General features: G+C 38.6%; 1 protein-coding gene across 9 annotated transcripts in view; it reads right to left on the bottom strand.

Annotated features, from left to right (window-relative positions):
• Window positions 1–13,642, bottom strand: part of FRYL (FRY like transcription coactivator) — a 267,508-nt gene that overhangs the window by 88,085 nt on the left and 165,781 nt on the right. For all 9 annotated transcript variants that reach the window (XR_008296329.1, XM_053217387.1, XM_053217385.1 and 6 more), the window contains 8 exons: window positions 13,171–13,303; window positions 10,364–10,471; window positions 7,157–7,394; window positions 5,860–6,045; window positions 5,512–5,598; window positions 4,117–4,385; window positions 1,222–1,417; window positions 266–390 (listed from right to left, as the gene is read on the bottom strand). Coding sequence is in view for 8 of the 9 variants with exons in the window: in XM_053217387.1 (XP_053073362.1) it covers window positions 266–390; window positions 1,222–1,417; window positions 4,117–4,385; window positions 5,512–5,598; window positions 5,860–6,045; window positions 7,157–7,394; window positions 10,364–10,471; window positions 13,171–13,303 (1,342 nt within the window). In the remaining variant the exon portion in view is untranslated. The remainder of the gene's footprint in view (window positions 1–265; window positions 391–1,221; window positions 1,418–4,116; window positions 4,386–5,511; window positions 5,599–5,859; window positions 6,046–7,156; window positions 7,395–10,363; window positions 10,472–13,170; window positions 13,304–13,642) is intronic.

Here is a 13,642-nt window from a genome sequence, read left to right as displayed (position 1 = left end):
TTTTTAGAACCTATTTATACAGAATAGATATGTGATTTTCACAGTCATTCTGTGAAGAATATTGGGTAATTCTTATCTGTTCAGTCAAAATGAAGAAACAAAGGATCAGAGAAATTACAGGACTCATTAAATGTTACATGGCTAGTTACCTGGTAAATGTCAGGACTGACATGAACTGTCCGGATAGTAAGTACTCTATCACGCCTTCTCTCCAACAGTACATTAGCTGGTTTAGTGCATAGAGAACAGATACGAAGATAATTACCTAAAAGCTCCTGGGTTGGTCCTGCCAAGACCTAGAACAAGGGATTCTGTGATCTCTATGCTCTCAGAGCGCATCATTGGAACTATGTGCTTAAACAAGGATGAAGGGGATGGGATGCCGATAATCTGAAAAAAAAATAGGTATTTATAGCAGCCGTTAATGACAGTACATCCAATTAAATAATTTGGCACTTCATCCACATTTCATCAACATTTCATCAAGGGCCATGGAAAGATGGAATTTTTCTGTGAATGGGGCTTCAAAATTCACCTGTGGTGCACATAATCTAAAAACATTAAATGACTTGTCCAATGTTTCGCTGCAAGTTCATTAAAAGAATTTGGGCTCTGTGGGTCTCCTAATTTCTTACAGACACTTACCATCAGATAATAGGCTGATTCCCTCCATCTGATTGATAGTCTATGTCTTTTGATCCATAAAAACCAATTAGAAAAAAATTCCTTCTACAAGAGTCACTGGTGTTAAAGAAAGACTCTCAGGTCTTAGGTTTTCTAAATTTTCTCCGACCACCTCGCAACATTTTGTGCCACAGCATGAAGGCTATACAACTGTTATTACCAAGTATCATTGGTACCACTACATAATTTAGGGAAATTCGACGAAGGTATTTATTTAAACGATTTATTTTGGATACTGAGAAGTGTGAAACCTATAGAAAATAAATAAGGAAAAGTGGGGATGAAAATTCCTTTAAAAAATTCACTACGATGAATTCAGTGAGCATGACCCTCCATCAGTACAACAGTGTTCGTGTGTATACATATGAAATTGATCCCAGTGAGGAATCGATAGTCATGCGATTTCTTACACTATTTTCATCGTTAGTACAAGCAACACACTTTTCAACCAAATGCCTTTATGGTCCTGGAAAAGACACTTGAAAACCATTATTTGATGGTGCCATTCAAATTCAGTGGCAGGTTGGGAAGCCTTACTTTGGAATCAATGCTATAGCCACTATCAGGGGTAGACGCCAGCGTCTCGGGAGGAGAACACCTCACAGAACCTGCAGATGTTGAAGAGGTCGTGGATGTCGCCGCACTGCAGCAAAGGAGCAGATAGTTTCTCCACAGGCCGACGTAGGAGTCACTGCTTGTGGTAGTGTTCACTTTCTTAGCATTGATGGGGCTGCTAAGGGGGAAAACAGCAAGAGAAGCAGGTGAATGCAAACAATACGACATTTTTTGAAGTTTTCTTTAACTAAAGCTAAATGCTATCAATTTAGGAGAGATGGTTAACATACGGTTTTACACTGCTGCTAAAGCCCTGTGGAATGGTGGTAAGATATAAATAACATATTTGACTGAAAATTAAAACATAGCATCATTTTAACATCATCTATTATTCTTGTGACCAAAGTTACTATTTCAACAGGCCACATTTTATAACTTCTTATACATGCTCGATGTGAAAAAAAAAAAACAACACATGAACACAAAATGAAAATCCCCTTTATCCCACATCCAAGTAAGCACAGTATATTCTTTTACAAATCTTCAATTCATATACAAACATGTTGAATATATCTCCTTTAACTCACAAAAACTGAACAATACTGGTTTTTTTTGTACGTACTTAACGTGTTTTAAACATCTTCCACTAAAAGACTATACTTCTGGGACATCATTTTTTTTAATTTTTTTTTTTTTTTTATTTTACATCTATTTAGTTTTGATACAGACAGAGCACAAGTGGGGGAGAGGCAGAGAGAGAAGGAGACACAGAATCCAAAGCAGGCTCCAGGCTCCGAGCTGTCAGCACAGAGCCCAACGCGGGGCTCGAACTCACAAGCCGCGAGATCATAACCTGAGCCGAAGTCGAACACTCAACCGACTGAGCCACCCAGGTGCCCCAGTGCGACATCATTTTTGATGACTGTATGCTATATTACTATAGAGATCAGGTTTTATTGTCTAAATTTTCATTATTGGGCATTTTAACTAATAGAAATTTTCCCCTATAATACACAACACTATACATTTGAATATATGCTTAATTATAATAAAATTTTTATTATTTTCTTGGGTAAATTCCTAAAAATGGAACTGCAGTGTCAAAAGAGTATCCACATTTTTAAGGATTCTGTCAAATTTCTGTCTTGAAACAACAGACCAATAAAATATGTTGGAACAATTCCATAAATCTTTCCAAACACCAAATTCTATTGGGATTAAGGAATGAGAGGAAAACAAAACAGAAAAATACTAACACAGAGTCCTTAGCTTCAGTACATTTATATATTAAGATAAACAAAGCAAACATATCACTTCATTAATTCATCAACAGTGTTTTACTGTTTTAGAAAATGTTGTGGCAGCAGTAAAAACAAAATAAAACAACCCTGTTAAAAATCACTACCAGCAGGTCCCTTGGGTGGCTCAGTTGGTTGAGTGACCAAGTCTTTATCTTGGCTCAGGATCTCACCATTCATGAGTTCGAGCCTTGCATCAGGTTCTGTGCTGACAGCACGGAGCCTGCTTGGGACTCTCTCTCTCCCCTTCTTTCTGCCTCTCCCTGGCTCTCGCTCTCTCTCTCTCTCTCTCTCTCTCTCTCTCAAAAATAAGTAAAAATAAACTTAAAAAAAAATCACTACCATCATGAATACTGTGGAAGATATACAACACAGAAATGAATAAAACAACGTCAGATAGTGCCAACTGTGATGCAGAATGATAGAGGAGATAGAGAATGGAGTAGGAGAGGAGCTTCTAATTTAAAACATGGTAATTAGGGGAGACTAAGATAAGGTCATTAATGTTATGCAAGGTGGCAAGTGTCAATTTCCACTAAATAACTAATACTTGCTACATAATACCTGAGAATCTACATAGATATATAATAAGCATGGATACACATATAGAAAAACCAAAAATATCTATATTCAAATCCAAAAGAAGGAATGATTACTCTGGGTTGGGAGATGTAAGAGAAGGCTTTAAAAATAAGGTGGAATTTGAGATACAGCAGATGTCGACATACAGAAGACAGAGAAGACAAAAGGCATTCTAGGTTCATGTGAACTAAAACTCAAGATAGTGGAAACTGTAGTCACATGCGGTGAACTTGGAGAAGTTTGTGTGGTTCTAACCGAAGAACACATGGACAGCAATGACAGAAAGTAAGGGGAAAGTACAGACTAAAGCCAGGTTTGGAGAGCCTTTGATGACCCTAAGGTGTTAGGTTCGTCCAGGGGTTGGGTTTATACGGGCAACTTATATGAGGAGAGGCCTCATTCCATGTGATCTGATAAAACGTACTGGATAAAGTGAAATCGGGAACTCAAATTCAGGTTCAAAAATACTATACTTAAGAGCAAGAAGAGATTAACTGCAGTTTATGATGACCTTGTTTAACACCCTATCACATCATCAGTTATTCCGAATCTTTGCCATTATCCCTAATGCCATCATCACTAATCCCTGTCAGCAGATGACTTCCTTATAATGTCATCAGGAAAAGTAAGGTCACTGTGCTTGGTGTCTCTTCACTTTGCACCCTTCTTCTATACGCTCATCTGTATCCAGATCCACACTCCTCTCCAGACCCTCTGCTCCTTAATTCTTCAGTACAGATTCATCAGACACATACTAATGCACCAAGCACTGTGCTATTAAGTGAACCAGCAATTTGGTGAGACTGAATTACATGAAAAGGATGAAGGGATTATGAGACTACATCCTTTACATCTTTCGTCTCCCCCCCTTATACGTCAGTCCGTTATGGCAGGTTATTTACTCGTGGAATTTCCAACTTGCACAACTTTTCAAATACGTACTTATAGAAACTGACAGTCTACACGTTCTAAAATTTACACTAGGAAAACAACTTACTTTATATCAACCTGTGGGGACAATAACTGAAGTCTTGTGTATGCAAACATCCAAGCATAGCTCACAGCTGTACAGCAGTGTTTGGGAAGGTTTTCTTGCTTTAAAAAACTGGAGAGACTTATGATCCATGGGTCTTGGCCTTGGGTCACATGTGCAAATACCCATATGTGTGATGGGCTGATCACATCAAACTGGTGGCTGATAGGAGAAGAGTTCCATTCTGCTAATGTCTGTAAATCTATCGAGCTAGGGCAATACAGCAGAGTAGTCTGCATAGAGAAAACAGCAAAGGATTATCGCACATTTCCACAAGTTTCAGAGTCCCGCCGCACGGATTGCATTAAACTCTAAGGGGCCTCTTGGTAGTTTCTAGACCAGAGGTAATAATGAGGTCCAAGAAAGGTTTAAGGGAGTAGTGAATTCCTGAAATTGCATATAAAGTTTTTTTGTGTGTACGTGTGTACATGGGTTTTTCTGGAGAAAGATTCCAGAGGTTTTATTAGTCTCCAAAGGATCTATGAACCAAAAAGGTGAAGAACCACAACTGACATAATTCATGTATGAACGATCAACTTTCATGGGCATACTAAAGCTAAGAGGGAACTGAAAAATGGACCATTAACTTTATGCTGACATGCCCTATATATGCACAGGCAGAAGAGACAGGAAAACGGACTCCTCTCCAGAGGTACCTATTCTTAAATATTTGTTCAATGGTAATTCCAAGCTATTATACTGAAGAGATAAAGATTTACCTTCAGAGCAACTTATGTGTCATTCAAACAACAACAAAGACACAACAAAGTCTTAAACTGAACAGAGGTCCAATTCACTCTATCATTCAACAGATATTTACAAAAATACCCATTATAAGCCAGGCATGGCTTTAGGCATGAGAAGAGTCATTCATTATTCTTTTTGTTGGCATAAATCGTAGTTAATAGTCTAAAGCAGAATTCTTTAAACTGAAAAGATTTATAATTGATCTCTTAGGTTTACAAAATTGTATTACTCTCTCCCTTGGTTATACATTAAGTTGTGAATTATAAGAGCTAAGTGTTACACTCAAAGCCCAGAAACCTTGTCCATGTGTTCCAAACAGGAACAAAAAAGAAACTTCAAGTAGTAAAGTTTGATGGTTATTTTTATGTCCATCTTGAAATCTTACCATAAGACCTTTGTAAAAAAAAAAAAAAAAAATCAAGCCCAGCTAAGGAAAGTTTAGTTGCATTTGCTAACAAAGTGTTTTTCTCCATCTTAATGAGTCAAATTAATTATAACTTGGGCATAAAATACTCTTCAATGCATTATATTTGTAAAGGAAATTCACATATGCATGTATGTATGTCTAAAGTTCCAAGGCAAGACTGAATAGCATGAAATCATGACAGTTACCTGATCAGCTCCAGTGAGATGTATGAAGCTCTCAAGAATGGATGGGCTCAGCCTGTCCATCACATCTATGGCTAATTCATCATCACCCTATAAAAAAGTGAGCACATGTCTAAAGATATTTAGGAATGATTAAGAAAAGCCAAACCTAAGAAAACATAAAAAAACTGCACATCAGCACTATTTGTTACAAATGGAACTGAAGGCAGCTGAGTTAGTTTAGACCAGGTCAAAAAGCCTTTGTTACTTTGTTATAAGTTAAGTTATGCCTGCATGGCAGCAACAGAATGAACAAAAGAATAGTTTTTATGTACTTTCATTAGATAATTAAATGATATACCTAAATCTTACCTTAGGTATTTCCAAAAGTGCAAACAAAGCCCGTATTTCTCTAAGGACACTGACAGCTAATCTCCTAGTCGCAGGTCGACTGCTACAGAGAATGACAAGTGCAAACCCTTCGACCACATGGAATACGTTGGAATACGGGCTCCTTTCCAGAGGAGGGGGATGAGAAGCTCCATTAGCCACACCATGCTTGAAAAATAAAAAGAAGTTAAAAATCAAACAAAAGAGTATGTGTAGACATTCCAGTATAACCATTAATTAAAGAATAAACCAAATTATATACATTATCGCTATAGATCTGCCTCAGCTCAAGTAACTTAAATAATATTTAATTCACAAAAATGTAACACCGCAGGGGCACCTGGGTGGCTCAGTCGGTTGAGCTTTCGACTTCAGCTCAGGTGATGATCTCGTGGTTTGGTTCATGAGCTTGGGCCCCACATTGGGCTCACTGCTGTCAGTGCAGAGCCCGCTTTGGATCCTCTGTTACCCTCTCTCTGACCCCTCCCCTGCTCATCCTCTCTCTTTCTCTCTCAAAAATAAACATTAAAAAAAAATGTAACAGTGTACACAGAGATAAAAAGCTTTTTAACTGGCAGTCTAAATATGAATTGTGTATGGAGCTTCTGGCATTCTCTGGTTACTTTGTAAACTTGGAGCTGACACTGTTAATCACTCTTGGCCTAACACTTCTATGTGGACAATGAAGGGACTGAATTGGGACAATTTGAACTCGAAGTGTAGACTAGCAGCATGGCATCACCTAGGAGCTTGTTGGAAATAGGGGTTCTTGGGCTTCTCTCCATGCTCACTGAAGGCTGCGAGCTAGATTGATTTAGATGATAATGCTCTAAAATTCCAAGGTTCTAGGGCAATATGTTATATAAATCAAGAAGCTGAGTACCTTTCATGGTAAAGGAGCAGACAAACCACAGATGTGAAGCAGGGACTAGTACCATGGGTAAAACAATCAAATAACTCAAATGGAATACTCCCCCAAATTGTTATATCATCTTTAAATATACTGGAAACAACCTAAACGTAAGCTAGAATTGCCTCTACTCTCTGTGTTCATTCAGAACCAACTGTTACGAAAGGAAGAGGGTTGGAAAGGTTGGACACACGAACACTATATTTAACATCTGAACTGCAGGGAGGTTTAGTTTAGGGATTATAAGACTTCGAAAGCAAACAAAACCGATCAAATGTTTAGTTTGCAAGAAATCAACAGCTATTAACATGACTGTTGGTCAGTTACCACTGACCACATACAAAGGGACAAAACAAAAGACTCTGGTACCTGGGAGTCCTGGTTTTTGTTGTGCATTTGGGTTGCCTGTTTCCACTGATTTATTAATTGTACCAACATCTTTACAGCATTATCAAGAAGCGTGGGATGGACATCAGTCACTTCACGAACAATAAAATAAACAAATCCTGAAAGAACATCCTCCCGCCAATCTGGAAAATCAAGCATTAGTGCCTGCAGGGTATTGAAAGCCAGAGCACGTAGTTCTTCATCCATATGAATTGTGAGCCTACCAAGAACAAAATTCCATTAGCAAACCTCAGAACCTTCCACGTAGTTTCATCATCTAAAACCTAAAACTAAGAACTTAAAAAAAGATGTCCTCCTCCGAGGTTTGTAAGGAGTATGAGGATGGGAACCAATGTTCCCTTTTTGTGTATATTCACACTTAGGTTATTCTCGTGTTTAAATTCACATATGAAACTATTAATATTGGTGTTTTTAAAAAACTTCAGGAAAGTTTGATCATAATGAAAATGCACTTGAAAAAATACAGATCAGCATATCAGAATTACATTTTAAAAATTCTTTAATCCTTAAAATGCTGTTTTCTTGTAGTCAAAAATTATATCTGCTCATATAATATCTAAGCATTATTTCACATTTATGTAGTCCTTTACTATCACTGGAAAGAACATGATTTGTCTCTGTCCTTTTCATGCTGCTGAGGTTACAGTTAAACTATAAGATGGTCGATTGTGAACAAGAAAATAGAATAAACCCAGATGAAATCAAGTTAACGGAGATAATTCTTGAAGGTGAGCATGAGAGTAAATTTGCAGTAATATAAATGGAGTGCACCTGAGGGGAAAAAGGTTGCTCTAACACGGAAGTCCCTAAAGGGAGTTTAAATCTAAGCAAATTAGAGAAGAGGCTGTATAAAATTACCTTTTAGAGATACCAAAACAATCGGAGGACATGAACATAATATGAGCTAATGGGTTTTACCAGAACATAAAGAGAACGATCAACAAGAAAACCATAAAAGATGGCCCCAGTAGTGAAGCTACCAATATGTAATACTCTGTGGGCAGGAGTTTCTGATCTGGGGCTGAACAGGATTACTTTAGCGACTGACCATCAAAACACATGCATCAGTGTTGGAAACAGCTTGAACGAGTAAGGTTAATAGGTGATATTAAGCATGTGCCACAACTACATGCTTAGGAAGCTGCGAGGGTGGAGTCATCCTCACAGACAGAGGAGGAAAGCCGTGGGCTTTAGGTGGAAGGAGATGTCACAGTCTTCACCCTGCTGAACTCAATTCTGGTCTTCACTAAGCCAACCTTCAACCGGCAATGAGACCGAAGAGAAAACTTACTACAGCTAGACAGACTTCAGTTAGCCCCACGAAGTGGCAGCAGTGAGAGCAGCCTGACAGAGCCATCACAGGGGATCAGATTAAGGATCTCTAGCCCAGCATTCTGTCTCTGATAGCGGCACCAAGGGAGGTACTGTGGAGGCACAGTGACTGTCTCCATGATGCTGACTTTAAAGGTTATTTCAACATCCCTTAAATCTTCATGCCCATCTTACACCTATCTGTGTAACTCATGCTATACACGTATGAGCTCACCACTGTGTAGAGAACAACAGGGTGGCCTGGCTAATTTAAGGCAGAAGAATTAACTTTCCTTAGACATAGCATACAGGTCTACAAATGCATCTTTGTTTTGCTTACTTGCTTTAAAAACAAACAAAAACAAGATTTAGACATTGCAATTCCAAATGATCAGAATGGGGGACAAAAGAGAGCAGAACGCAGAATCTTCCTTTCTGCTGAAGTAAGCTAATTAGTTAATTAATATCACAGGAAAAGGATGCAAAGTAAATCAAGTTGCAAAGCTGTCATTTACTGTTCAGATGTTTGCTCCCTTCACCAGGCTCCTCCATCCCTGACCCTTGTAGAGGGAGTTTCATTTTGGCGGGGGATACGGGACCATTAAGCCACAAATGCAGGCGAGTTAAATTAGGGCGAGTAGAAAGAGTGCAACTGAGTGAGAGCTGTTTACTGTTTTCCCAAGAATAACATTACAAATCATTACACCTCTTTTCCTTCCCTAACGCTGACATGAACTTTGCAACTCTTCAATTCACAGCAAAAAATTAAGAGAGTGCAAAGGGATGAATTTATCTCATGGTGTAAAATCTCCAAGTAACTCCTTTTCTCTCCTCGTCATCCTGAATAGAGACAAATGCCATTCTGTATGTCGATGGCAACCTACAAAGGTTGAGGACAGGATAGTGATGGCTGTGTGCGGTGCTAGGTGTTTTCGCAGAGGAGGTCAAAGGGGTTGCTAGAGAAGTCTATTAACTGTTCACGGCGAATTTAACTTAAGTCCGTGGTAAGTGCTTGGCAGGGAGTAAACATCTTTCAGTACAGTCAAGTATCACTGCTCTGTGACAGTCATTACACCTGGCTTTTCATTTAGAGTGGGGGCAAGCAGACCATGGCTCAAGGGCCAGAATGTATGCGGCACCATGGGAACACGGTCACACCCCCTCCTTTCCATGAGGTCCGTGGCTGTTTTTGCCCTGCACTGCAGAGAGGAGCAGCTGTGATGCTGACCATATGACCTGCAAATCCTAAAATACTCACTATGTCATCCTTACAGAAGCAGCTTGCTGACCCCTTACTTACGGAATCCCTACGTACATCGACAAAGCAGCTTCCAACAAGCCTTCCCCTCAACTTAGAATTAGCTTTGGAAGCAAGTATTTACATTTGGTTGTCATGTTATTTCTTACTCTATAAAGTTATGACAAACCCAACAGAGGAAACAGAAGCAAAAACTTGAACCCTGCGGGCTCCACAATAGGAAAAATAAGTGAAAACGAGCTCTAGAAAGGGCTTCAAGAGTTAACACGGCAGTTAACTGCCTAATGGGCATCACCACACATCTATTCAGGAATAACGTGTTATCGAAATCCTAAGAGACACACTAGAAGGAAAGATAGGAAGTCGAAAAGTAGGATTTGTAGAGAGGAATCCAAAAGAACTTTAAAAGTTAAAAATGAGTGGGGAGAATGTGTTCACAAAACACAAAAGACACAATGCAAGTTTAGAAAGTGGATCAAGTAAAGTACTGAACGTGTCCTTATTACTCTGTTAGTGACAACAGTAACAGGAGTGTATTCGAAGTTTAAAGGGATTGAAAGAGGTAAAAATTAACATAGCAAAGAGTGATTCTCAGTTACCTTGCTAACAATTCAATGAGGTCAGTTCTGCTCATACCATCAGGAATCAGCCTTGGAATAGCAGCAACACAAGTCCTAAACAAATCAATTTTGGGTTTTCTTTCCCCTCTGAAAAATATACAACAGGATTTAATACGCTTATTACATATGTTGGGCAATGAAAGCAAACTTGGAAAAATAATTACAGAAAGTAGGAGTCCCCTCCCCCTAAAAAAGTTTAATGTATTTACTATAAAAAAGAATTCATACAAACCCAGCAAATAATTATCAGTTTATAAATAGACAAAAGAATAAAGAGATAACAGGAAAGAAAATATAGCTAGCAAGCAAAAAGATTTTCAATAATTAGAAAACTACAGAAATGATTATGTTTAAATAATAAATTGCATTTAAGTAAATTATGTGGAATACAATTATTTTAAATTAAATTAAATTAAATTAATATCTAACCTTGAATAAAGAATATTTAAAAATTTTTTAATGTTTTATTTATTTTTGACAGAGAGAGAGAGAGAGAGAGAGAGAGAGAGCGCGCATGAGCAGGGGAGGGGCAGAGAAACAGGGAGACACAGAATCTGCAGCAGGCTCCAGGCTCTGAGCTGTCAGCACACAGCCCGACGCGGGGCTTGAACCCACAGACACGAGATCATGACCCGAGCCGAAGTCAGATGCTCAACCAACTGAGCCACCCAGGCGCCCGAATAAAGACTATTTAATTACTAAATCATAATAAGTAACAATGAGATTATTAAATAACCAAGTATTGGTTATTTTAGGAACCTATAAAATTAATTAAAAAAATTTTTTTTGAGAGAGAGAGAGAGAGAGCAAGCAGGGAAGGGGCAGAGGAAGAGAGAGAGAGAATCTTGGCAGGCTCTGCACTCAGCGTGGAGCCCAGGGTGGGGCTCTGCTTCACGACCAGGAGATCATGATCTGAGCCGAAATCGAGTCAGACATTTAACCAACTGAGCCACCCAGGTGCCCCAACAAAAATAATTTTTTTCATTTATTATTATACATTAATGAGGGTCTTAAAAAAGACATTCTCATATTCTATTGTTGGTATTGTCTGTTCTTTTCATTTTATTTTCAGAATACACACACACACACACACACACACAAATACACCTATTTAAATGTTTACAGAATTAATGTCAATTTTGAAAATCTGGGCTCCTCCAGAGACTTGATACAATTTATTTCTACTATATTTTCTTCTAGTTATTCAATGATTTTTTAATTTTTACTTTAAATATCTAATCTCTTAACACCCTGGTTTTTGTTTTTATTTTGGTCTATATTTCAAGATGAGGATCTTAGTTTATTTTATCCAAATTGTTCTTAAGGTGGGCTAAAAAATTCTCATGTAGAAAAGAATTTGGACGTTTAACGTACTGGGGTCAGTATTCTTTATAGTGGCAAAAGACTTGCTACCTACTCTTAGAGATTTTATATAGTCAGTGTTCTCTTCAGATGGTTCCAATATGCATGAATTTCAGTTCCAACGAGTTGATTAAATAATACCAGTTTCCCTGCAAATCACTATGTAAATAAACAGATGTGCATCATAATCCCTGATTGTGTCACTTTTTTTTTTTTTAAGTTTTATTTATTAAAGTAATCTCTACACCCAGCATGGGGCTCGAACTCAAGACCCCGAGACCAAGAATCGTTTGCTCTTCCACCTGAGCCAGCCAGGCACCCCAATCATGTCACTTTTCCCAAGTCTGTTGTGATTGGTCACTGCACATTTGTTACTTGTTCACACAGACAACAAAGTGTAACTATGTTGCCTCCTGGTCGCCAGCGATAAAACTCAGGTGATACTTTGCAAACATGGATAATCAAGGGAAGAAACTGGCCAATAAAGACTAAAGTGCAGCAGAGAAAGGAAAAGTGATACCCCTGTGAGTGAAATTCGAATGAAACTTTACAGGAGGTACAGAGGAAAGAGCCGGCAGGGAATGTTAGCAGACTCCATGCACACAGCCAGTGGAGCCCAGGGAGGGCAGACTCATTCACACAGTAAGGAAGTGGTTGTGACGTAGATTTTCCAGAGGAAGTGATGCAGAGGGGGAAAAAAAAATGTCAACACTGGAGAAGTTCTCGGAGACATTAGAAGACGCTAGTATACAATAACTGTATATTAGTTAAATTGAGAGATCAAATATCCAGTTTGGGGTTCTAAAACCTGTGATGCAGACATTAATATCGAAAAAAAAAATGTCCTGCCTTATTACAGGATATGTGGATACTGACTAGCAAATAAAACAAGTTACTGCCATATAATCAATACATCGTCCCGAGGAGAAAGTCCCTAACATCAAGGAAAAAAGATGCCGGACGGCAAGCAGCGACAAGCCTGGTGACCCAGGGGCCTGAGGCCCTGTCTTGAAAACACTACTTCCGTTATTCCCCTCTGTACCTTTTGTTACCAGGAGATTTTCACGTTTTCTTTTTTGTTTATTGGGGTTCTGGAAATAAGAGTAGGTGTTTGACTTAATAAGACAACTACATCCACACATACCAAGGGTAAGTCGGATTTATCTATCGGTCATGGAATGAGTATAGGGCCTCGTCACTGACAGCTAAACAGATCCAGGATGACTTCTGCTACTTATGCTAGTTTGATAGCACTTTGAAGAATACAACTGAGCAGGCGGAAGGATTTGCTATATCAACACCTGCAGCAGGGAGCAATATGGGGCAGCTGCAAAGGAGAGAGTAAGGGAGCAAGCAAGAATCAATCACGTGTGCCCTTTTATGAAAACTGAAATGGCAACGAAGGGAAAGAGCTTCCTACGTACGTAATCATATCTTCAGGCTCCTTATTGGACATCTGCACGCTAGTCATACACATTGGTCTCCCAACTTCTTTGTCCAAATGTCTGAGAATGCTATCTAATGCTTTTCTCACTTGAGGATAGTACACTGACATTCCTAGAGAAAAAACGTCACGGTTACAAAATGTCAGAAATTAGATAAAGAACAGTCATACTTACTTCCCAGAAAAAATAAAAGCCTATCTTTAAATGGCATCAGCTTATTGGTGTCACCAAGGAAAGGAATTTCAACTGTGATACACTCTTCTCCCTAACGATCATCGTTAGTGTGCTGGACAGAATATATAAAACTTAAGCACGGAACTAAAATTACTTTGAAGGAAGTACAAAAGGCAGTGAACAGTATCATGTAAGAAAATAAAGGCCAAACTGGAAGACTCTTCATATGAAAACTCAGAGGTATTATCAAACCTGTATTCATTTTTCTATCACTCTC

The sequence above is a fragment of the Acinonyx jubatus genome, chromosome B1 (assembly GCF_027475565.1).
Source record: "Acinonyx jubatus isolate Ajub_Pintada_27869175 chromosome B1, VMU_Ajub_asm_v1.0, whole genome shotgun sequence".
In the NCBI taxonomy this organism is placed as follows: Eukaryota; Metazoa; Chordata; class Mammalia; order Carnivora; family Felidae; genus Acinonyx; species Acinonyx jubatus.
This window is presented reverse-complemented; position numbering and strand designations above follow the sequence as displayed.